This window comes from Oncorhynchus masou, chromosome 5 (genome assembly GCF_036934945.1).
Source record: "Oncorhynchus masou masou isolate Uvic2021 chromosome 5, UVic_Omas_1.1, whole genome shotgun sequence".
NCBI classification, from domain to species: Eukaryota; Metazoa; Chordata; class Actinopteri; order Salmoniformes; family Salmonidae; genus Oncorhynchus; species Oncorhynchus masou.
In genome coordinates, this window is record NC_088216.1 from 8,269,575 (window position 1) to 8,294,574 (window position 25,000).

General features: G+C 47.4%; 1 protein-coding gene across 1 annotated transcript in view; it reads left to right on the forward strand.

Moving 5' to 3' along the window:
• LOC135525824 (protein sidekick-1-like) overlaps positions 1-25,000 on the forward strand; it is a 445,696-nt gene that overhangs the window by 148,192 nt on the left and 272,504 nt on the right. Inside the window, 1 exon segment of the mRNA XM_064953721.1 lies at positions 9,015-9,162. Within this exon segment, the coding sequence (XP_064809793.1) occupies positions 9,015-9,162 (148 nt within the window).

Sequence of the window (25,000 nt, forward strand, 5' to 3'; positions counted from 1 at the left end):
TTAGAATAGAGTTAGTTAGACAATGTTAGATTGGAGTTAGTTAGACAATGTTAGAATAGAGTTAGTTTGACAATGTTAGAATAGAGTTAGTTTGACACTGTTAGAATATAGTTAGTTTGACAATGTTAGGATAGAGTTAGTTTGACAATGTTAGAATAGAGTTAGTTTGACAATGTTAGGATAGAGTTAGTTTGACAATGTTAGGATAGAGTTAGTTAGACAATGTTAGAATAGAGTTAGTTAGACAACGTTAGATTGGAGTTAGTTAGACAATGTTAGGATAGAGTTTGTTAGACAATGTTAGAATAGAGTTAGTTAGACAATGTTAGAAAAGAGTTAGTTTGACAATGTTAGGATAGTAAGTTAGACAGTTTTAGGATATAATTGACAATGTTTGGGCATATTGTCACAACAGCCCAGTTAGACAATGTTAGGATAGAGTTCATTTGAAAATGTTAGAATAGAGTCAGTTTGACAATGTTAGAATAGAGTTAGTTAGATAATGTTAGGATAGAGTTAGTTTGACAATGTTAGGATAGAGTCGGTTTGGCAATGTTAGAATATAGTTAGTTAGATAATGTTAGGATAGAGTTAGTTTGACAATGTTAGAATAGAGTTAGTTAGACAATGTTAGATTGGAGTTAGTTTGACAATGTTAGAATAGAGTCAGTTTGACAATGTTAGAATAGAGTTAGTTAGATAATTTTAGGATAGAGTTAGTTTGACAATGTTAGGATAGAGTCAGTTTGACAATGTTAGAATATAGTTAGTTAGATAATGTTAGGATAGAGTTAGTTTGACAATGTTAGAATAGAGTTAGTTAGACAATGTTAGATTGGAGTTAGTTTGACAATGTTAGAATAGAGTCAGTTTGACAATGTTAGAAAAGAGTTAGTTAGATAATGTTAGGATAGAGTTAGTTTGACAATGTTAGAATATAGTTAGTTAGATAATGTTAGGATAGAGTTAGTTTGACAATGTTAGGATAGAGTCAGTTTGACAATGTTAGAATATATATTAGTTAGATAATGTTAGGATAGAGTTAGCGTGACAATGTTAGAATAGAGTCAGTTTGACAATGTTAGAATAGAGTTAGTTAGACAATGTTAGGATAGAGTTAGTTAGACAATGTTAGATTGGAGTTAGTTTGACAATGTTAGAATAGAGTCAGTTTGACAATGTTAGAATAGAGTTAGTTAGATAATGTTAGGATAGAGTTAGTTTGACAATGTTAGAATATAGTTAGTTAGATAATGTTAGGATAGAGTTAGTTTGACAATGTTAGGATAGAGTCAGTTTGACAATGTTAGAATAGAGTTAGTTAGACAATGTTAGGATAGAGTTAGTTTGACAATGTTAGGATAGAGTTAGTTAGATAATGTTAGGATAGAGTTAGTTAGATAATGTTAGGATAGAGTTAGTTAGATAATGTTAGGATAGAGTTAGTTTGACGATGTTAGAATAGAGTTAGTTAGATAATGTTAGGATAGGATTGACCATGTGTGAACGTATGGCCACAACAGCCCATTTCAACAGCAGATTATGGCTGTAATGATTGTAATGCCGTTTCTCCAGTGATGCTCCAGTCTGAAGCTGATACGTCACTGTGTCTGTTGTTGACAACAAGGACACGCTGGCTGGAATGTTTGGCTGTGTGTCTGTTTGGCCGTGTGTCTGTGTGTTTGGCCGTGTGTCTGTGTGTGTGTTTGTTGGTGTGTGTTTGTTTGTGTGTTTGTTGGTGTGTGTGTACGTGTGTTTGTGTGTGTGTTTGTTGGTGTGTGTGTGTGTGTTTGTTTGTGTGTGTGCGTGCGTGCGTTTGTTGGTGTGTATGTGTGTGTGTGTTTGTTGGTGTGTGTGTTTGTTGGTGTGTGTTTGTTGGTGTGTGTGTGTGTGTGTGTGTGTGTGTTTGCTGATGTGTGTGTTTGTTTGTGTGTGTGTGTGTGTGTGTGTTAGTTGGTGTGTTTGTGTGTGTTTGTTGGTGTGTGTGTTTGTTGGTGTGTGTGTGTGTTTGTTGGTGTGTGTGTGTGTGTGTGTTTGTTGATGTGTGTGTTTGTTGTGTGTGTGTGTGTGTGTGTGTGTGTTTGTTTGCGTGTGTTAGTTGGTGTGTTTGTGTGTGTGTTTGTTGGTGTGTGTGTTTGTTGGTGTGTGTGTGTGTGTTTGTTGGTGTGTGTGTGTGTGTTTGTTGTGTGTGTTTGTTGGTGTGTGTGTGTGTGTTTGTTGGTGTGTGTGTGTGTGTGTGTGTTTGTTGGTGTGTGTGTGTGTTTGTTGGTGTGTGTGTGTGTTTGTTGGTGTGTGTTTTGTGTTCCATCCAGGTTGGGTGTAATGGGGTTTTAATGGGCAACCTGGCATCGGGCAGTAGACACACACACACGTACACACCTCCACCTCCCCATCTGTCCCTCTTTAGGAGTACAGTTCACACATTCTCTCCTCTTCCTCTCTCCTCTTCCTCTCTTCTCTTTCTCTTTCTCTCTGTGTCTGTCTCCTCCAAGGTCACATCATCCTTCCAGTCTGTTTCACCCATTTTTCTCTCTCTCAATTCAATTCCAACACCCAGTCCGCTCCCTCTCTCTCTCTAGGTATGTTATCCCAGAGGTAATGACACTGGGGTGTTTCACCCAGTCCTCTCTCTCTCTAGGTATGTTATCCCAGAGGTAATGACACTGGGGTGTTTCACACAGTCCTCTCTCTCTCTAGGTATGTTATCCCAGAGGTAATGACACTGGGGTGTTTCACACAGTCCTCTCTCTAGGTATGTTATCCCAGAGGTAATGACACTGGGGTGTTTCACACAGTCCTCTCTCTCTCTAGGTATGTTATCCCAGAGGTAATGACACTGGGGTGTTTCACACAGTCCTCTCTCTCTAGGTATGTTATCCCAGAGGTAATGACACTGGGGTGTTTCACACAGTCCTCTCTCTCTCTAGGTATGTTATCCCAGAGGTAACGACACTGGGGTGTTTCACACAGTCCTCTCTCTCTCTCTAGGTATGTTATCCCAGAGGTAACGACACTGGGGTGTTTCACACAGTCTCTCTCTCTCTAGGTATGTTATCCCAGAGGTAATGACACTGGGGTGTTTCACACAGTCCTCTCTCTCTCTAGGTATGTTATCCCAGAGGTAACGACACTGTGGTGTTTCACCCAGTCTCTCTCTCTAGGTATGTTATCCCAGAGGTAATGACACTGGGGTGTTTCACACAGTCTCTCTCTCTCTAGGTATGTTATCCCAGAGGTAATTACACTGTGGTGTTTCACCCAGTCCTCTCTCTAGGTATGTTATCCCAGAGGTAATGACACTGGGGTGTTTCACACAGTCCTCTCTCTAGGTATGTTATCCCAGAGGTAATGACACTGGGGTGTTTCACACAGTCCTCTCTCTCTCTCTAGTTATGTTATCCTAGAGGTAATGACACTGGGGTGTTTCACACAGTCCTCTCTCTCTAGGTATGTTATCCCAGAGGTAATGACACTGGGGTGTTTCACACAGTCCTCTCTCTAGGTATGTTATCCCAGAGGTAATGACACTGGGGTGTTTCACACAGTCCTCTCTCTCTCTAGGTATGTTATCCCAGAGGTAATGACACTGGGGTGTTTCACACAGTCCTCTCTCTCTCTAGGTATGTTATCCCAGAGGTAACGACACTGGGGTGTTTCACACAGTCCTCTCTCTCTCTAGGTATGTTATCCCAGAGGTAATGACACTGGGGTGTTTCACACAGTCCTCTCTCTCTCTAGGTATGTTATCCCAGAGGTAATGACACAGGTGTTTCACCCAGTCCTCTCTCTCTCTAGGTATGTTATCCCAGAGGTAATGACACTGGGGTGTTTCACACAGTCCTCTCTCTCTCTAGGTATGTTATCCCAGAGGTAATGACACTGGGGTGTTTCACACAGTCCTCTCTCTAGGTATGTTATCCCAGAGGTAATGACACTGGGGTGTTTCACACAGTCCTCTCTCTCTAGGTATGTTATCCCAGAGGTAATGAACACTGGGGTGTTTCACACAGTCCTCTCTCTAGGTATGTTATCCCAGAGGTAACGACACTGGGGTGTTTCACACAGTCCTCTCTCTCTCTAGGTATGTTATCCCAGAGGTAATGATACTGGGGTGTTTCACACAGTCCTCTCTCTCTCTAGGTATGTTATCCCAGAGGTAATGACACTGGGGTGTTTCACACAGTCCTCTCTCTAGGTATGTTATCCCAGAGGTAATGACACTGGGGTGTTTCACACAGTCTCTCTCTCTCTAGGTATGTTATCCCAGAGGTAATGACACTGGGGTGTTTCACCCAGTCCTCTCTCTCTCTAGGTATGTTATCCCAGAGGTAATGACACTGGGGTGTTTCACACAGTCCTCTCTCTCTCTAGGTATGTTATCCCAGAGGTAATGACACTGAGGTGTTTCACACAGTCCTCTCTCTAGGTATGTTATCCCAGAGGTAATGACACTGGGGTGTTTCACACAGTCCTCTCTCTCTCTAGGTATGTTATCCCAGAGGTAACGACACTGGGGTGTTTCACACAGTCCTCTCTCTCTAGGTATGTTATCCCAGAGGTAATGACACTGGGGTGTTTCACCCAGTCCTCTCTCTCTCTAGGTATGTTATCCCAGAGGTAATGACACTGGGGTGTTTCACACAGTCCTCTCTCTCTCTAGGTATGTTATCCCAGAGGTAATGACACTGGGGTGTTTCACACAGTCCTCTCTCTAGGTATGTTATCCCAGAGGTAATGACACTGGGGTGTTTCACACAGTCTCTCTCTCTCTAGGTATGTTATCCCAGAGGTAACGACACTGGGGTGTTTCACACAGTCCTCTCTCTCTCTAGGTATGTTATCCCAGAGGTAATGACACTGGGGTGTTTCACACAGTCCTCTCTCTCTCTAGGTATGTTATCCCAGAGGTAATGACACTGGGGTGTTTCACACAGTCCTCTCTCTCTCTAGGTATGTTATCCCAGAGGGTAATGACACTGGGGTGTTTCACACAGTCCTCTCTCTCTCTAGGTATGTTATCCCAGATGTAATGACACTGGGGTGTTTCACACAGTCCTCTCTCTCTCTAGGTATGTTATCCCAGAGGTAATGACACTGGGGTGTTTCACACAGTCCTCTCTCTCTCTAGGTATGTTATCCCAGAGGTAATGACACTGGGGTGTTTCACAGTCCTCTCTCTAGGTATGTTATCCCAGAGGTAATCACGGGTGTTTCTCCTCTCTCTAGGTATGTTATCCCAGAGGTAATGACACTGGGGTGTTTCACACAGTCCTCTCTCTCTCTAGGTATGTTATCCCAGAGGTAATGACACTGGGGTGTTTCACACAGTCTCTCTCTCTAGGTATGTTATCCCAGAGGTAATGACACTGGGGTGTTTCACACAGTCCTCTCTCTCTAGGTATGTTATCCCAGAGGTAACGACACTGGGGTGTTTCACCCAGTCCTCTCTCTCTCTAGGTATGTTATCCCAGAGGTAATGACACTGGGGTGTTTCACACAGTCCTCTCTCTCTCTAGGTATGTTATCCCAGGTAATGACACTGGGGTGTTTCACACAGTCCTCTCTCTAGGTATGTTATCCCAGAGGTAATGACACTGGGGTGTTTCACACAGTCCTCTCTCTCTCTAGGTATGTTATCCCAGAGGTAATGACACTGGGGTGTTTCACACAGTCTCTCTCTCTCTAGGTATGTTATCCCAGAGGTAATGACACTGGGGTGTTTCACACAGTCCTCTCTCTCTCTAGGTATGTTATCCCAGAGGTAACGACACTGGGGTGTTTCACACAGTCCTCTCTCTCTCTCTAGGTATGTTATCCCAGAGGTAACGACACTGGGGTGTTTCACACAGTCCTCTCTCTCTCTAGGTATGTTATCCCAGAGGTAATGACACTGGGGTGTTTCACACAGTCCTCTCTCTCTCTAGGTATGTTATCCCAGAGGTAACGACACTGTGGTGTTTCACCCAGTCCTCTCTCTCTCTAGGTATGTTATCCCAGAGGTAATGACACTGGGGTGTTTCACACAGTCCTCTCTCTCTCTCTAGGTATGTTATCCCAGAGGTAATTACACTGTGGTGTTTCACCCAGTCCTCTCTCTCTCTAGGTATGTTATCCCAGAGGTAATGACACTGGGGTGTTTCACACAGTCCTCTCTCTAGGTATGTTATCCCAGAGGTAATGACACTGGGGTGTTTCACACAGTCCTCTCTCTCTCTCTAGTTATGTTATCCTAGAGGTAATGACACTGGGGTGTTTCACACAGTCCTCTCTCTCTCTAGGTATGTTATCCCAGAGGTAATGACACTGGGGTGTTTCACACAGTCCTCTCTCTAGGTATGTTATCCCAGAGGTAATGACACTGGGGTGTTTCACACAGTCATCTCTCTCTCTAGGTATGTTATCCCAGAGGTAATGACACTGGGGTGTTTCACACAGTCCTCTCTCTCTCTAGGTATGTTATCCCAGAGGTAACGACACTGGGGTGTTTCACACAGTCCTCTCTCTCTCTAGGTATGTTATCCCAGAGGTAATGACACTGGGGTGTTTCACACAGTCCTCTCTCTCTCTAGGTATGTTATCCCAGAGGTAATGACACAGGTGTTTCACCCAGTCCTCTCTCTCTCTAGGTATGTTATCCCAGAGGTAATGACACTGGGGTGTTTCACACAGTCCTCTCTCTCTCTAGGTATGTTATCCCAGAGGTAATGACACTGGGGTGTTTCACACAGTCCTCTCTCTAGGTATGTTATCCCAGAGGTAATGACACTGGGGTGTTTCACACAGTCCTCTCTCTAGGTATGTTATCCCAGAGGTAATGAACACTGGGGTGTTTCACACAGTCCTCTCTCTAGGTATGTTATCCCAGAGGTAACGACACTGGGGTGTTTCACACAGTCCTCTCTCTCTCTAGGTATGTTATCCCAGAGGTAATGATACTGGGGTGTTTCACACAGTCCTCTCTCTCTCTAGGTATGTTATCCCAGAGGTAATGACACTGGGGTGTTTCACACAGTCCTCTCTCTAGGTATGTTATCCCAGAGGTAATGACACTGGGGTGTTTCACACAGTCCTCTCTCTCTCTAGGTATGTTATCCCAGAGGTAATGATACTGGAGTGTTTCACACAGTCCTCTCTCTCTCTAGGTATGTTATCCCAGAGGTAATGACACTGGGGTGTTTCACACAGTCCTCTCTCTCTCTAGGTATGTTATCCCAGAGGTAATGACACTGAGGTGTTTCACACAGTCCTCTCTCTAGGTATGTTATCCCAGAGGTAATGACACTGGGGTGTTTCACACAGTCCTCTCTCTCTCTAGGTATGTTATCCCAGAGGTAACGACACTGGGGTGTTTCACACAGTCCTCTCTCTCTCTAGGTATGTTATCCCAGAGGTAATGACACTGGGGTGTTTCACCCAGTCCTCTCTCTCTCTAGGTATGTTATCCCAGAGGTAATGACACTGGGGTGTTTCACACAGTCCTCTCTCTCTCTAGGTATGTTATCCCAGAGGTAATGACACTGAGGTGTTTCACACAGTCCTCTCTCTAGGTATGTTATCCCAGAGGTAATGACACTGGGGTGTTTCACACAGTCTCTCTCTCTAGGTATGTTATCCCAGAGGTAACGACACTGGGGTGTTTCACACAGTCCTCTCTCTCTCTAGGTATGTTATCCCAGAGGTAATGACACTGGGGTGTTTCACACAGTCCTCTCTCTCTCTAGGTATGTTATCCCAGAGGTAATGACACTGGGGTGTTTCACACAGTCCTCTCTCTCTCTAGGTATGTTATCCCAGAGGTAATGACACTGGGGTGTTTCACACAGTCCTCTCTCTCTCTAGGTATGTTATCCCAGATGTAATGACACTGGGGTGTTTCACAGTCCTCTCTCTCTCTAGGTATGTTATCCCAGAGGTAATGACACTGGGGTGTTTCACACAGTCCTCTCTCTCTCTAGGTATGTTATCCCAGAGGTAATGACACTGGGGTGTTTCACACAGTCCTCTCTCTAGGTATGTTATCCCAGAGGTAATGACACGGGTGTTTCACACAGTCCTCTCTCTAGGTATGTTATCCCAGAGGTAATGACACTGGGGTGTTTCACACAGTCCTCTCTCTCTCTAGGTATGTTATCCCAGAGGTAATGACACGGGTGTTTCACACAGTCCTCTCTCTAGGTATGTTATCCCAGAGGTAATGACACTGGGGTGTTTCACACAGTCCTCTCTCTCTCTAGGTATGTTATCCCAGAGGTAACGACACTGGGGTGTTTCACCCAGTCCTCTCTCTCTCTAGGTATGTTATCCCAGAGGTCCAGAGGTCAGATGCTGGGTTGTATCAGTGTGTGGTCAGGAACAGGATGGGAGCCCTGTTACAGAGGAGAGCTGAGGTGCAGGTCGCCTGTAAGTACACACACACCTCTCTCTCTCTCTTTATCTCTCTCTCTTTATCTCTCTCTCTTTATCTCTTTCTCTTGCTCTGCATCTCCATCTTTATCTCACTCCCTCTCTTTATCTCTCTTTATCTCTCTCCCTCTCTCTCTCCCTCTCTCTCTCTCCCTCTCTTTATCTCTCTTTATCTCTCTCCCTCTCTCTCTCCCTCTCTCCCCATCTCCCTCTCTTTATCTCTCTCTTTCTCCATCTCCCTCTCATTATCTCCCTCCCTCTCTCTCTTTCCCTCCCTCTCTCCCCATCTCCCTCTCATTATCTCCCTCTCTCTCTCTCCCTCTCTCTCTCCCTCTCTCCCATCTCCCTCTCTTTATCTCTCTCACTCTCCATTTCCCTCTCATTATCTCTCTCGCTCTCTCTTTCACGCTCTTTTTCTCCCTAATGTCCCTCGTTCTCTCTCTCTCTCTCGCTCTCATTATCTCTCTCCCTCTCTCTTTCACTCTCTTTCTCTCCCTAACGTCCCTCGTTCTCTCTCTCTCTCTCACTCTCCATCTCTCTCTCATTATCTCCCTCCCTCTCTCTTTCACTCTCTTTCTCTCCCTAATGTCTCTCGTTCTCTCTCTCTCTAGTCATGGGTAACTTTTCTGGTGAAGAGCAGCGTCGTACGGTCAGTGTTGGTCGAGCTGCGGTCCTGAACACTCCAACCGTCAGCTGCTTCCCGAGACCGCAGGTCACCTGGTACAGAGACGGTCACAAGATAATCCCCAGCAACAGAGTGTGAGTACCGCTGCTAACTCAAACCACAATGTTCTCGTTAATGCTCAAATAATGGTCAAAACGCTACATTTTCTATTCACCATGTTAGTCAGGTTACAAAAAAAAAAAAACTAACTTAGTGGATGAAGAATCAGAGGTCAACACTTTGTGGTTGGGGTCAAACCTCCTGCAGAGGTTGAAACACAGTGGATGAAGAATCAGAGGTCAACACTTTGTGGTTGGGGTCAAACCAGAGGTTGAAACACAGTGGATGTAACAGACATTTCTTTGGTCTGAATGTGATTCAGTAACATCTTGTCAGTGGCAGGGGTTTGGGCCATATCCACATTCTAACAGCCAACATAACTTCACTGCAAGGCCAGATAACCCAGTGCTTACAGTTATACTGCTATCTCAAAAGGCAACTCACTCCAAGAAGGAGTTGATGGTCTCTGCTGTAACCAAGAAGCTAGAGGGAGTTGATTGTCTCTGCTGTATTCAAGAAGCTAGAGGGGGTTGATTGTCTCTGTTGTATTCAAGAAGCTAGAGGGGGTTGATTGTCTCTGCTGTAATCAAGAAGCTAGAGGGAGTTGATTGTCTTTGCTGTAATCAATAAGCTTGAGTGGATTGATTGTCTCTGCTGTAATCAATAAGCTTGAGTGGATTGATTGTCTCTTCTGTAACCAAGAAGCAAGAGGGAGTTGATTGTCTCTGCTGTAATCAAAAATGTATATATTTCCATAAATATTTCTTCATGCAATTAATATTTTACAATAGTATGTGCACTATTTGTAAAGCATTTATTTATCAATTATTTAGAATTTATTTATCAAGCATTTATCATTCATTTATCATTTATTTATATTTTATTTATAAAACATGTTTGCACACCTTGCAGGTTGATATGCATCTGATGTGTATGCTAAAGGGGATGACCAGCAATGTTCTCTAGTGGGTACTGATATGCTGATAGACCAGCAATGTTCTCTAGTGGGTACTGATATGCTGATAGACCAGCAATGCTCTCTAGTGGGTACTGATATGCTGATGGACCAGCAATGTTCTCTAGCTGGTACTGATATGCTGATAGACCAGCAATGTTCTCTAGTGAGTACTGATATGCTGATAGACCAGCAATGTTCTCTAGTGGGTACTGATATGCTGATAGACCAGCAATGTTCTCTAGTGGGTACTGATATGCTGATAGACCAGCAATGTTCTCTAGTGGGTACTGATATGCTGATAGACCAGCAATGTTCTCTAGTGGGTAGTGATATGCTGATAGACCAGCAATGTTCTCTAGTGGGTACTGATATGCTGATAGACCAGCAATGTTCTCTAGTGGATACTGATATGCTGATAGACCAGCAATGTTCTCTAGTGGGTACTGATATGCTGATAGACCAGCAATGTTCTCTAGTGGGTACTGATATGCTGATAGACCAGCAATGTTCTCTAGTGGGTACTGATATGCTGATAGACCAGCAATGTTCTCTAGTGGGTACTGATATGCTGATAGACCAGCAATGTTCTCTAGTGGGTACTGATATGCTGATAGACCAGCAATGTTCTCTAGTGGGTAATGATATGCTGATAGACCTGCAATGTTCTCTAGTGGGTACTGATATTCTGATAGACCAGCAATGTTCTCTAGTGGGTAATGATATGCTGATAGACCAGCAATGTTCTCTAGTGGGTACTGATATGCTGATAGACCAGCAATGTTCTCTAGTGGGTAATGATATGCTGATAGACCAGCAATGTTCTCTAGTGGGTACTGATATTCTGATAGACCAGCAATGTTCTCTAGTGGTTACTGATATGCTGATAGACCAGCAATGTTCTCTAGTGGGTAATGATATTCTGATAGACCAGCAATGTTCTCTAGTGGGTAACGATATGCTGATAGACCAGCAATGTTCTCTAGTGGGTACTGATATTCTGATAGACCAGCAATGTTCTCTAGTGGGTAATGATATGCTGATAGACCAGCAATGTTCTCTAGTGGGTACTGATATGCTGATAGACCAGCAATGTTCTCTAGTGGGTAATGATATGCTGATAGACCAGCAATGTTCTCTAGTGAGTACTGATATGCTGATAGACCAGCAATGTTCTCTAGTGGGTACTGATATGCTGATAGACCAGCAATGTTCTCTAGTGGTACTGATATGCTGATAGACCAGCAATGTTCTCTAGTGGGTACTGATATGCTGATAGACCAGCAATGTTCTCTAGTGGGTACTGATATGCTGATAGACCAGCAATGTTCTCTAGTGGGTACTGATATGCTGATAGACCAGCAATGTTCTCTAGTGGGTAATGATATGCTGATAGACCAGCAATGTTCTCTAGTGGGTACTGATATTCTGATAGACCAGCAATGTTCTCTAGTGGGTAATGATATGCTGATAGACCAGCAATGTTCTCTAGTGGGTACTGATATGCTGATAGACCAGCAATGTTCTCTAGTGGGTAATGATATGCTGATAGACCAGCAATGTTCTCTAGTGGGTACTGATATTCTGATAGACCAGCAATGTTCTCTAGTGGGTAATGATATGCTGATAGACCAGCAATGTTCTCTAGTGGGTACTGATATGCTGATAGACCAGCAATGTTCTCTAGTGGGTAATGATATGCTGATAGACCAGCAATGTTCTCTAGTGGGTAATGATATTCTGATAGACCAGCAATGTTCTCTAGTGGGTAACGATATGCTGATAGACCAGCAATGTTCTCTAGTGGGTACTGATATTCTGATAGACCAGCAATGTTCTCTAGTGGGTAATGATATGCTGATAGACCAGCAATGTTCTCTAGTGGGTACTGATATGCTGATAGACCAGCAATGTTCTCTAGTGGGTAATGATATGCTGATAGACCAGCAATGTTCTCTAGTGGGTACTGATATTCTGATAGACCAGCAATGTTCTCTAGTGGGTAATGATATGCTGATAGACCAGCAATGTTCTCTAGTGGGTACTGATATTCTGATAGACCAGCAATGTTCTCTAGTGGGTAATGATATGCTGATAGACCAGCAAGGTTCTCTAGTGGGTAATGATATGCTGATAGACCAGCAATGTTCTCTAGTGGGTACTGATATGCTGATAGACCAGCAATGTTCTCTAGTGGTACTGATATGCTGATAGACCAGCAATGTTCTCTAGTGGGTACTGATATGCTGATAGACCAGCAATGTTCTCTAGTGAGTACTGATATGCTGATAGACCAGCAATGTTCTCTAGTGGGTACTGATATGCTGATAGACCAGCAATGTTCTCTAGTGGGTACTGATATGCTGATAGACCAGCAATGTTCTCTAGTGGGTACTGATATGCTGATAGACCAGCAATGTTCTCTAGTGGGTACTGATATGCTGATAGACCAGCAATGTTCTCTAGTGAGTACTGATATGCTGATAGACCAGCAATGTTCTCTAGTGGGTACTGATATGCTGATAGACCAGCAATGTTCTCTAGTGGGTACTGATATGCTGATAGACCAGCAATGTTCTCTAGTGGGTACTGATATGCTGATAGACCAGCAATGTTCTCTAGTGGGTACTGATATGCTGATAGACCAGCAATGTTCTCTAGTGGGTACTGATATGCTGATAGACCAGCAATGTTCTCTAGTGGGTACTGATATGCTGATAGACTAGCAATGATCTCTACTGGGTACTGATATGCTGATAGACCAGCAATGTTCTCTAGTGGGTAATGATATGCTGATAGACCAGCAATGTTCTCTAGTGGGTACTGATATGCTGATAGACCAGCAATGTTCTCTACTGGGTACTGATATGCTGATAGACCAGCAATGTTCTCTAGTGGGTACTGATATGCTGATAGACCAGCAATGTTCTCTAGTGGGTACTGATATGCTGATAGACCAGCAATGTTCTCTAGTGGGTACTGATATGCTGATAGACCAGCAATGTTCTCTAGTGGGGACTGATATGCTGATCAGCGGTCAAAACCTCCGACAGTCAATCAGTGACTAAAATCACAATCCATCTTCTCCATTGAAGCTGTTCCTTGTGCTGTGTGTGTGTGTGTGTGTGTGTGTGTGTGTGTGTGTGTGTGTGTGTGTGTGTGTGTGTGTGTGTGTGTGTGTGTGTGTGTGTGTTTTGACACTGTCTGTGATTCTCCCAGAAAAGAACAATTTACACCTTTCTTCTTCACACCTTCACTTGTCTTAACACGACCTGCCTCTCTCTCTCTCTTTCCCCCTCCACTCACTCTCTCTCTCTCTCTCTCTCTCTCTTTTCTTTCTCTCTCTCTCAATTCAATTCAAGGGCTTTATTGGCATGGGAAACATGTGTTAACATTGCCAAAGGAATGAGGTAGATATTATACAAAAGAAATCAACAATAAAAATGTCTCTCTCTCTCTCTCCCTCCCTCGTTCTCTCTCCCTCTCTCTCTTTCACCCTTGTGTGTTGGTACAGAGTTATGGGAATTCATTCCTCTTCATTTGTCCAAAACTGTTTTAACATTCAGACATGCGAGTGATTCATTACTCACTCGCATGTCTGAATGTCTCATTGAGACCCCCTCAGATAGTCTCTCACTGAGACCCCCACAGATAGTCTCTCACTGATACCCCCTCAGATAGTCTCTCACTGAGACTCCCTCAGATAGTCTTTCACTGAGACCCCCTCAGATAGTCTCTCACTGAGACCCTCTCAGATAGTCTCTCACTGAGACCCCCTCAGATAGTTTGAGTGAGAGAGAGAGAGAGAGAGATTCATTAAGAGATTCATTAAGACATTCATTATTCAAAGAAATTACAAAATGTCTTCCAAATGTTAGATTATTAAACCCAGATAATAATCAGTAAAGTGGGCGAAAGAGCAACAGCTCCTCTTGTCGACAAATATGTATTTGGAAGAGCCTGAGGGACATTGAATAGTTACATCTGATACAGGACATAGTGTCAGTGCCCTGGCATTCCTATCTAGCAGGACATAGTGTCAGAGCCCTGGCATTCCTATCTAGCAGGACATAGTGTCAGAGCCCTGGCATTCCTATCTAGCAGGACATAGTGTCAGAGCCCTGGCATTCCTATTTAGCAGGACATGGTGTCAGAGCCCTGGCATTCCTATCTAGCAGGACATAGTGTCAGAGCCCTGGCATTCCTATCTAGCAGGACATAGTGTCAGAGCCCTGGCATTCCTATCTAGCAGGACATAGTGTCAGAGCCCTGGCATTCCTATCTAGCAGGACATGGTGTCAGAGCCCTGGCATTCCTATCTAGCAGGACATAGTGTCAGAGCCCTGGCATTCCTATCTAGCAGGACATAGTGTCAGAGCCCTGGCATTCCTATCTAGCAGGACATAGTGTCAGAGCCCTAGCATTCCTATCTAGAAGGACATAGTGTCAGAGCCCTAGCAGTCCAAGCTGGCAGCAGGACATAGTGTCAGAGCCCTGGCATTCCTATCTAGCAGGACATAGTGTCAGAGCCCTGGCATTCCTATCTAGCAGGACATAGTGTCAGAGCCCTGGCATTCCTATCTAGCAGGACATAGTGTCAGAGCCCTAGCAGTCCAAGCTGGCAGCAGGACATAGTGTCAGAGCCCTGGCATTCCTATCTAGCAGGACATAGTGTCAGAGCCCTAGCAGTCCAAGCTGGCAGCAGGACATAGTGTCAGAGCCCTAGCATTCCTATCTAGCAGGACATAGTGTCAGAGCCCTGGCATTCCTATCTAGCAGGACATAGTGTCAGAGCCCTGGCATTCCTATCTAGCAGGACATAGTGTCAGAGCCCTGGCATTCCTATCTAGCAGGACATAGTGTCAGAGCCCTGGCATTCCTATCTAGCAGGACATAGTGTCAGAGCCCTGGCATTCCTATCTAGCAGGACATAGTGTCAGAGCCCTGGCATTCCTATCTAGCAGGACATAGTGTCAGAGCCCTGGCATTCCTATCTAGCAGGACATGGTGTCAGAGCCCTGGCATTCCTATCTAGCAGGACATAGTGTCAGAGCCCTGGCATTCCTATCTAGCAGGACATAGTGTCAGAGCCCTGGCATTCCTATCTAGCAGGACATAGTGTCAGAGCCCTGGCATTCCTATCTAGCAGGACATAGTGTCAGAGCCCTGGCATTCCTATCTAGCAGGACATGGTGTCAGAGCCTTAGCAGTCCTAGCTGGCAGCAGGACAGTGTCAGAGCCCTAGAATTCCTATCTAGCAGGACATGGTGTCAGAGCCCTAGCAGTCCAAGCTGGCAGCAGGACATAGTGTCAGAGCCCTAGCAGTCCAAGCTGGCAGCAGGACATAGTGTCAGAGCCCTGGCATTCCTATCTAGCAGGACATGGTGTCAGAGCCCTAGCAGTCCAAGCTGGCAGCAGGACATAGTGTCAGAGCCCTAGCAGTCCAAGCTGGCAGCAGGACATAGTGTCAGAGCCCTGGCATTCCTATCTAGCAGGACATGGTGTCAGAGCCCTAGCAGTCCAAGCTGGCAGCAGGACATAGTGTCAGAGCCCTAGCAGTCCAAGCTGGCAGCAGGACATAGTGTCAGAGCCAAAGCATTCCTATCTAGCAGGACATAGTGTCAGAGCCCTAGCATTCCTATCTAGCAGGACATAGTGTCAGAGCCCTAGCAGTCCTAGCTGGCAGCAGGACATAGTGTCAGAGCCCTAGCATTCCTATCTAGCAGGACATGGTGTCAGAGCCCTAGCAGTCCTAGCTGGCAGCAGGACATAGTGTCAGAGCCCTAGCATTCCTATCTCGCAGGACATAGTGTCAGAGCCCTAGCAGTCCAAGCTGGCAGCAGGACACAGTGTCAGAGCCCTAGCATTCCTATCTAGCAGGACATAGTGTCAGAGCCCTAGCAGTCCTAGCTGGCAGCAGGACAGTGTCAGAGCCCTAGCATTCCTATCTAGCAGGACATAGTGTCAGAGCCCTAGCAGTCTAGCTGGCAGCAGGACAGTGTCAGAGCCCTAGCATTCCTATCTAGCAGGACATAGTGTCAGAGCCCTAGCAGTCCTAGCTGGCAGCAGGACATAGTGTCAGAGCCTTAGCATTCCTATCTAGCAGGACATAGTGTCAGAGCCCTAGCAGTCCTAACTAGAAGCAGGACATAGTGTCAGATCCCTAGCAGTCCTAGCTAGCAGGACATAGTGTCAGAGCCCTAGCAGTCCTAACGAGAAGCAAGACATAGTGTCAGAGCCCTAGCAGTCCTAACTAGAAGCAGGACATTGTGTCAGATCCCTAGCAGTCCTAGCTAGCAGGACATAGTGTCAGAGCCCTAGCAGTCATAGCAGGCAGCAGGACATAGTGTCAGAGCCCTAGCAGTCATAGCTAGCAGGACATAGTGTCAGTGCCCTAGCAGTCCTAGCTAGCAGCAGGACATGGTGTCAGAGCCCTAGCAGTCCTCGCTAGCAGGTCATAGTGTCAGGGTCCTAGCAGTCCTAGCTAGCAGCAGGACATAGTGTCAGAGCCCTAGCAGTCCTCGCTAGCAGGTCATAGTGTCAGAGCCCTAGCAGTCCTAACTAGAAGCAAGACATAGTGTCAAAGCCCTAACAGTCCTATCTAGCAGCAGGACAGTGTCAAAGCCCTAACAGTCCTAGCTAGCAGCAGGACAGTGTCAAAGCCCTAACAGTCCTAGCTGGTAGCAGGACATAGTGTCAGAGCCCTAGCAGTCCTCGCTAGCAGGTCATAGTGTCAGAGCCTAGCAGTCCTAGCTAGCAGGTCATAGTGTCAGAGCCCTAGCAGTCCTAGCTAGCAGCAGAGTACATTGTGTTATGTGACTTGAATCCAATCTCTTACTGTGTCATCTTTTTAATAATAGAAAAATAAACAAGATAGAAAGGAAGCTTTTCCTTTTGATGACTGCTTGAACTTGCCATTTCTCAAATGTGCCTTCCCCCTTTTTCCTCTCACTCCTTCTCCCTCTCGGCCAGTTAAATGAATTGCTTCTTTGGTCTTTTAATGTAGTGGAAAATAACTGATTGTGTTGATATGGTAACAGGCGGCTCAGCCTTCTAACCCTCTTCCTCTCCTTCAAACCCTCCTCCTCTTCCTCTCCTTCTAACCCTCCCCCTCTTCCTCTCCATCTAACCCTCCTCCTCTTCCTCGCCTTCTAACCCTCTTCCTCTCCTTCTAACCCTCATCCTCTTCCTCGTCTTCTAACCCTCTTCCTCTCCTTCTAACCCTCCTCCTCCTCTCCTTCTAACCCTCCTCCTCTTCCTCTAACCCTCCTCCTCTTCCTCTCCTTCTAACCCTCCTCCTCTTCCTCTCCTTCCAACCCTCCTCCTCTTCTTCTAACCCTCCTCCTCTTCCTCTCCTTCTAACCCTCCTCCTCTTCCTCTCCTTCTAACCCTCCTCCTCTTCCTCTCCTTCTAACCCTCTTCCTCTCCTTCTAACCCTCATCCTCTTCCTCTCCTTCTAACCCTCATCCTCTTCCTCTCCTTCTAACCCTCCTCCTCTTCCTCTCCTTCTAACCCTCATCCTCTTCCTCTCCTTCTAACCCTCCTCCTCTTCCTCTCCTTCTAACCCTCCTCCTCTTCCTCGCCTTCTAACCCTCCTCCTCTTCCTCGCCTTCTAACCCTCCTCCTCTTCCTCACCTTCTAACCCTCCTCCTCTTCCTCTCCTTCTAACCCTCCTCTTCCTCGCCTTCTAACCCTCTTCCTCTCCTTCTGACCCTCCTCCTCTTCCTCTCCTTCTATCCCTCCTCCTCTTCCTCTCCTTCTAACCCTCTTCCTCTCCTTCTAACCCTCCTCCTCTTCCTCTCCTTCTAACCCCTCCTCCTCTCCTTCTAACCCTCCTCCTCTTCCTCTCCTTCTAACCCTCCTCCTCCTCCTCTCCTTCTAACCCTCCTCCTCTTCCTCTCCTTCTAACCCTCCTCCTCCTCTCCCTTCTAACCCTCCTCCTCTTTCTCTCCTCTAACCCCTCCTCCTCTTCCTCTCCTTCTTACCCTCCTCCTCTTCCTCTCCTTCTAACCCTCCTCCCTCTTCCTCTCCTTCTAACCCTCCTCCTCTTCCTCTCCTTCTAACCCTCCTCCTCTTCTTCTCCTTCTAACCCTCCTCCTCTTCCTCTCCTTCTAACCCTCTTCCTCTCCTTCTAACCCCTCCTCCTCTTCCTCTCCTTCTAACCCTCCTCCTCTTCCTCTCCTTCTAACCCTCCTCCTCTTCCTCTCCTTCTAACCCTCCTCTTCCTCTCCTTCTAACCCTCCTCTTCCTCTCCTTCTAACCCTCCTCTTCCTCTCCTTCTAACCCTCCTCCTCTTCCTCTCACCCTCCTCCTCTTCCTCTCCTTCTAACCCTCCTCCTCTTCCTCTCCTTCTAACCTCCTCCTCTTCCTCTCCTTCTTACCCTCCTCCTCTTCCTCTCCTTCTAACCCTCCTCCTCTTCCTCTCCTTCTGACCCTCCTCCTCTTCCTCTCCTTCTAACCCTCCTCTTCCTCGCCTTCTAACCCTCTTCCTCTCCTTCTGACCCTCCTCCTATTCCTCTCCTTCTATCCCTCCTCCTCTTCCTCTCCTTCTAACCCTCTTCCTCTCCTTCTAACCCTCCTCCTCTTCCTCTCCTTCTAACCCTCTTCCTCTCCTTCTAACCCTCCTCCTCCTCTCCTTCTAACCCTCCTCCTCTTCCTCTCCTTCTAACCCTCCTCCTCCTCTCCTTCTAACCCTCCTCCTCTTCCTCTCCTTCTAACCCTCCTCCTCTTCCTCTCCTTCTAACCCTCCTCCTCTTCCTCTCCTTCTAACCCTCCTCCTCTTTCTCTCCTTCTAACCCTCCTCCTCTTCCTCTCCTTCTAACCCTCCTCCTCTTCCTCTCCTTCTTACCCTCCTCCTCTTCCTCTCCTTCTAACCCTCCTCCTCTTCCTCTCCTTCTAACCCTCCTCCTCTTCCTCTCCTTCTAACCCTCCTCCTCTTCCTCTCCTTCTAACCCTCTTCCTCTCCTTCTAACCCTCCTCCTCTTCCTCTCCTTCTAACCCTCCTCCTCTTCCTCTCCTTCTAACCCTCCTCCTCTTCCTCTCCTTCTAACACTCCTCCTCTTCCTCTCCTTCTAACCCTCCTCCTCTTCCTCTCCTTCTAACCCTCCTCCTCTTCCTCTCCTTCTAACCCTCCTCCTCTTCCTCTCCTTCTAACCCTCCTCCTCTTCCTCTCCTTCTAACCCTCCTCCTCTTCATCTCCTTCTAACCCTCCTCCTCTTCCTCTCCTTCTAACCCTCCTCCTCTTCCTCTCCTTCTAACCCTCCTCCTCTTTCTCTCCTTCTAACCCTCCTCCTCTTCCTCTCCTTCTAACCCTCCTCCTCTTTCTCTCATTCTAACCCTCCTCCTCTTCCTCTTCTTCTAACCCTCTTCCTCTCCTTCTAACCCTCCTCCTCTTCCTCTCCTTCTAACCCTCCTCCTCTTCCTCTCCTTCTAACCCTCCTCCTCTTCCTCTCCTTCTAACCCTCCTCCTCTTTCTCTCCTTCTAACCCTCCTGCTCTTCCTCTCCTTCTAACCCTCCTCCTCTTTCTCTCCTTCTAACCCTCTTCCTCTCCTTCTAACCCTCCTCCTCTTCCTCTCCTTCTAACCCTCCTCCTCTTTCTCTCCTTCTAACCCTCCTCCTCTTCCTCTCCTTCTAACCCCCCCTCTCTTCCTCTCCTTCTAACCCTCCTCCTCTTCCTCTCCCTTCTAACCCTCCTCCTCTTTCTCTCCTTCTAACCCTCCTCCTCTTCCTCTCCTTCTAACCCTCCTCCTCTTCCTCTCCTTCTAACCTCCCTCCCTCTTCCTCTCCTTCCCTCCTCCTCTTCCTCTCCTTCTAACCCTCATCCTCTTCCTCTCCTTCTAACCCTCCTCCTCTTCCTCTCCTTCTAACCCTCCTCCTCTTCCTCGCCTTCTAACCCTCCTCCTCTTCCTCGCCTTCTAACCCTCCTCCTCTTCCTCACCTTCTAACCCCCTCCTCTTCCTCTCATTCTAACCCTCCTCTTCCTCTCCTTCTAACCTTCCTCTTCCTCTCCTTCTAACCCCCTCCTCCTCTTCCTCTCACCCTCCTCCTCTTCCTCTCCTTCTAACCCTCCTCCTCTTCCTCTCCTTCTAACCCTCCTCCTCTTCCTCTCCTTCTAACCCTCCACCTCTTCCTCTCCTTCTTACCCTCCTCCTCTTCCTCTCCTTCTAACCCTCCTCCTCTTCCTCTCCTTCTAACCCTCCTCCTCTTCCTCTCCTTCTAACCCTCCTCCTCTTCCTCTCCTTCTCTCTTCCTCTCCTTCTAACCCTCCTCCTCTTCCTCTCCTTCTAACCCTCCTCCTCTTCCTCTCCTTCTAACCCTCCTCCTCTTCCTCTCCTTCTAACCTCCTCCTCTTCTCTCCTTCTAACCCTCCTCCTCTTCCTCTCCTTCTAACCCTCCTCCTCTTTCTCTCCTTCTAACCCTCATGCTCTTCCTCTCCTTCTAACCCTCCTCCTCTTTCTCTCCTTCTAACCCTCTTCCTCTCCTTCTAACCCTCCTCCTCTTCCTCTCCTTCTAACCCTCCTCCTCTCTCCTCTCCTCTAACCCTCCTCCTCTTCCTCTCGTTCTAACCCTCCCCTCCTCTTTCTCTCCTTCTAACCCCTCCTCCCTTTCCTCTCCTTCTAACCCTCCTCCTCCTCCTCTCCTTCTAACCCTCCTCCTCTTCCTCTTCTTCTAACCCTCTTTCTCTCCTTCTAACCCTCCCCTCCTCTTCCTCTCCTTCTAACCCTCCTCCTCTTCCTCTCCTTCTAACCCTCCTCCTCTCTTCCTCTCCTTCTAACCCTCCTCCTCTTTCTCTCCTTCTAACCCTCCTCCTCTTCCTCTCCTTCTAACCCCTCCTCCTCTTTCTCTTCTTCTAACCCTCCTCCTCTTCCTCTCCTTCTAACCCTCCTCCCTTCTTCTTCTAACCCCTCCTCCTCTTCCCTCTCCTTCTAACCTCCTCCTCTTCCTCTCCTTCTAACCCTCCTCCTCTTCCTCTCCTTCTAACCCTCCTCCTCTTCCTCTCCTTCTAACCCTCCACCTCTTCCTCTCCTTCTTACCCTCCTCCTCTTCCTCTCCTTCTAACCCTCCTCCTCTTCCTCTCCTTCTAACCCTCCTCCTCTTCCTCTCCTTCTAACCCTCCTCCTCTTCCTCTCCTTCTAACCCTCTTCCTCTCCTTCTAACCCTCCTCCTCTTCCTCTCCTTCTAACCCTCCTCCTCTTCCTCTCCTTCTAACCCTCCTCCTCTTCCTCTCCTTCTAACCCTCCTCCTCTTCCTCTCCTTCTAACCCTCCTCCTCTTCCTCTCCTTCTAACCTCCTCCTCTTTCTCTCCTTCTAACCCCCTCATGCTCTTCCTCTCCTTCTAACCCTCCTCCTCTTCTCTCCTTCTAACCCTCTTCCTCTCCTTCTAACCCTCCTCCTCTTCTTCCTCCCTCTAACCCTCCTCCTCTTCTCTCCTTCTAACCTCCTCCTCTTCCTCTCCTTCTAACCCTCCTCCTCTTTCTCTCATTCTAACCCCTCCTCCTCTTCCTCTTCTTCTAACCCTCTTCCTCTCCTTCTAACCCTCCTCCTCCTTCCTCTCCTTCTAACCCTCCTCCTCTTCCTCTCCTTCTAACCCTCCTCCTCTTCTCTCCTTCTAACCCTCCTCCTCTTCCTCTCCTTCTAACCCTCCTCCTCTTTCTCTCCTTCTAACCCTCCTCCTCTTCCTCTCCTTCTAACCCTCCTCCTCTTCTCTCCTTCTAACCTCCTGCTCTTCCTCTCCTTCTAACCCCTCCTCCCCTCTTCCTCTCCTTCTTAACCCTCCTCCTCTTCCTCTCTTTCTAACCCCTCCTCCCTCTTCTCTCCTTCCTAACCCTCCTCCTCTTCCTCTCCTTCTAACCCTCCTCCTCTTCCTCTCCCTAACCCCTCCTCCTCTTCCCTCCTCTAACCCTCCCTCTCCTTCTAACCCTCCTCCCTCTTCCTCTCCCTTCTAACCCTCCTCCTCTTCCTCTCCTTCTAACCCCTCCTCCTCTTCCTCTCCTTCTAACTCCTCCTCCTCTTCCTTCTAACCCTCCTCCTCTTCTCTCCTTCTAACCCTCCTCCTCTTCCCTCCTTCTAACCCCTCCTCCTCTTCCTCTCCTTCTAACCCCTCCCTCCTCTTCCCTCTCCTTCTAACCCTCCTCTCCTCTTCCTCTCCTTCTAACCCTCCTCCTCTTCCTCTCCTTCTAACCCTCCTCCTCTTCCTCTCCCCTAACCCCTCCTCTTTCTCTCCCCTAACCCTCCTCCTCTTCCTCTCCTTCTAACCCTCCTCCTCTTCCTCTCCCTAACCCTCCCTCTTCTCCTTCTAACCCCTCCTCCTCTTCCTCTCCTTCTAACCCCTCCTCTTCCTCTCCTTCTAACCCTCCTCCTCTTCTCTCTCCTTCTCCCTCCTCCTCTTCCTCTCCTTCTAACCCTCCTCCCTCTTTCTCTTCTTCTAACCCCTCCTCCTCTTCCTCTCCTTCTTAACCCTCCCCTCCTCTTCTTCTAACCCCTCCCCCCTTCCCTCCTTCTAACCCCTCCTCCTCTTCCTCCTTCTAACCCTCCTCCCTCTTCCTCTCCTTCTAACCCCTCCTCCTCTTCTCTCCTTCTAACCCTCCTCCTCTTCCCTCTCCTTCTAACCCTCCCCTCCTCTTCTCTCCTCAACCCCTCCTCCTCTTCCTCTCCTTCTAACCCCTCCTCCTCTTCCTCTCCTTCTAACCCCCTCCTCCCCTTCCTCTCCTTCTAACCCCTCCTCCTCTTTCTCTCCTTCTAACCCTCCTCCTCTTCTTCTAACCCTCCTCCTCTTCCTCTCCTTCTAACCCTCCTCCTCTTCCTCTCCTTCTAACCCTCCTCCTCTTTCTCTCCTTCTAACCCTCCTCCTCTTCCTCTCCTTCAACCCTCCTCCTCTTCTCTCCTTCTAACCCTCCTCCCTCTTCCTCTCCTTCTAACCCCTCCTCCTCTTTCTCTCCCTTCTAACCCCTCCTCCTCTTCCTCCTTTCTAACCCTCCTCCTCTTCCTCTCCTTCTAACCCTCCTTCCCTCCTCCTCTCCTTCTAACCCTCCTCCCTCTTCTCTCCTTCTAACCCTCCTCCTCTTTCCTCCTTCTAACCCCTCCTCCTCTTCCTCTCCTTCTAACCCCTCCTCCCCTCTTCCTCTCCTTCTAACCCTCCTCCTCTTCCTCTCCTTCTAACCCCCTCCTCCTCTTTCTCTCCTTCTAACCCTCCTCCTCTTCCTCTCCTTCTAACCCCTCCTCCCTTCCTCTTCTTCTAACCCTCCTCCTCTTCCTCCTTCTAACCCTCCTCTCCTCCTCTTCTAACCTCCTCCTCTTCCTCTCCTTCTAACCCTCCTCCTCTTCCTCTCCTTCTAACCCTCCTCCTCTTCCTCTCCTTCTAACCCTCCTCCTCTTTCTCTCCTTCTAACCCCTCCTCCCTCTTCCTCTCCTTCTAACCCTCCTCCTCTTCTCTCCTTCTAACCTCCTCCTCTTCCTCTCCTTCTAACCCTCCTCCTCTTCCTCTCTTCTAACCCCTCCTCCTCTTCTCTCTCCTTCTAACCCTCCTCCTCTTCCTCTCCTTCTAACCCTCCTCCTTTCTCTCCTTCTAACCCCTCCTCCTCTTCTCCTAACTCCTCCTCTTCCTCTCCTTCTAACCCTCCTCCTCTTTCTCTTCTTCTAACCCTCCTCCTCTTCCTCTCCTTCTAACCCTCCTCCTCTTTCTCTCCTTCTAACCCTCCTCCTCTTCCTCTCCTTCTCCTTCAATCATTTTCTCTTTGACCTATACTCACTTTGGCACCTTTTTTCTCTATCTATGTCTTGTTGTAAGAGGTGGTGTCTGTCTTGTTGTAAGTGTTGTCTGTCTTGTTGTAAGTGTTGTCTGTCTTGTTGTAGGAGGTGTTGTCTGTCTTGTTGTAGGAGGTGTTATCTGTCTTGTTGTAAGAGATGTTGTCTGTCTTGTTGTAGGAGGTGTTGTTTGTCTTGTTGTAGGAGGTGTTCTCTGTCTTGTTGTAAGAGATGTTGTCTGTCTTGTTGTAAGAGATGTTGTCTGTCGTGTTGTAAGAGGTTTTGTCTGTCTTGTTGTAGGAGGTGTTGTCTGTATTGTTGTAAGAAGTGTTGTCTGTCTTGTTGTAAGAAGTGTTGTCTGTCTTGTTGTAAGAAGTGTTGTCTGTCTTGTTGTAAGAAGTGTTGTCTGTCTTGTTGTAGGAGGTGTTGTCTGTCTTGTTGTAGGAGGTGTTGTCTGTCTTGTTGTAGGAGGTGTTTTCTGTCTTGTAAGAAGTGGTGTCTGTCTTGTTGTAGGAGGTGTTGTCTGTCTTGTTGTAGGAGGTGTTGTCTGTCTTATTTTATCTTGCCGATCCTTCTTCCTTCTCCTTTAATCTCTTCTCACTCTCTCAGTACATAACTCTTCAACATTCCCTTTCTGGTTTCTCCCCACAATAAATCTCTCCCTCCTGTGTGTGTGTGTGTGTGTGTGTGTGTGTGTGTGTGTGTGTGTGTGTGTGTGTGTGTGTGTGTGTGTGTGTGTGTGTGTGTGTGTGTGTGTGTGTGTGTGTGTGTGCTGTTTGTCTCTTTGTGTGTGTGTGTTCTCTTCCCCTGTCTCATCTACTTCTGTCTGTCTGCTCTGCAACAGCTGTCTGGTCCCATTACTCTGACTCAGTGACAGAGAGAGGGGAGGGAGAGAGGGAGCGTGCAGAGAGAGAGAAGGGATAGAAAGGAGGGAGAGAGAGAGAGGAGGGAAAAAGACAGGAGGGAGAGGGAGAGAGAGAGAGAGATGGCGAGAGGGAGAGAGAGAGATGGCGAGAGGGAGAGAGAGAGATGGCGAGAGGGAGAGAGGGATGGGGGTGAGAGAGAGGGGGAGAGAGATGGGGAGAGAGAGAGATGGCGAGAGGGGAGAGAGAGAGATGGCGAGAGGGGAGAGAGAGATGGCGAGAGGGAGAGAGAGAGATGGCGAGAGGGAGAG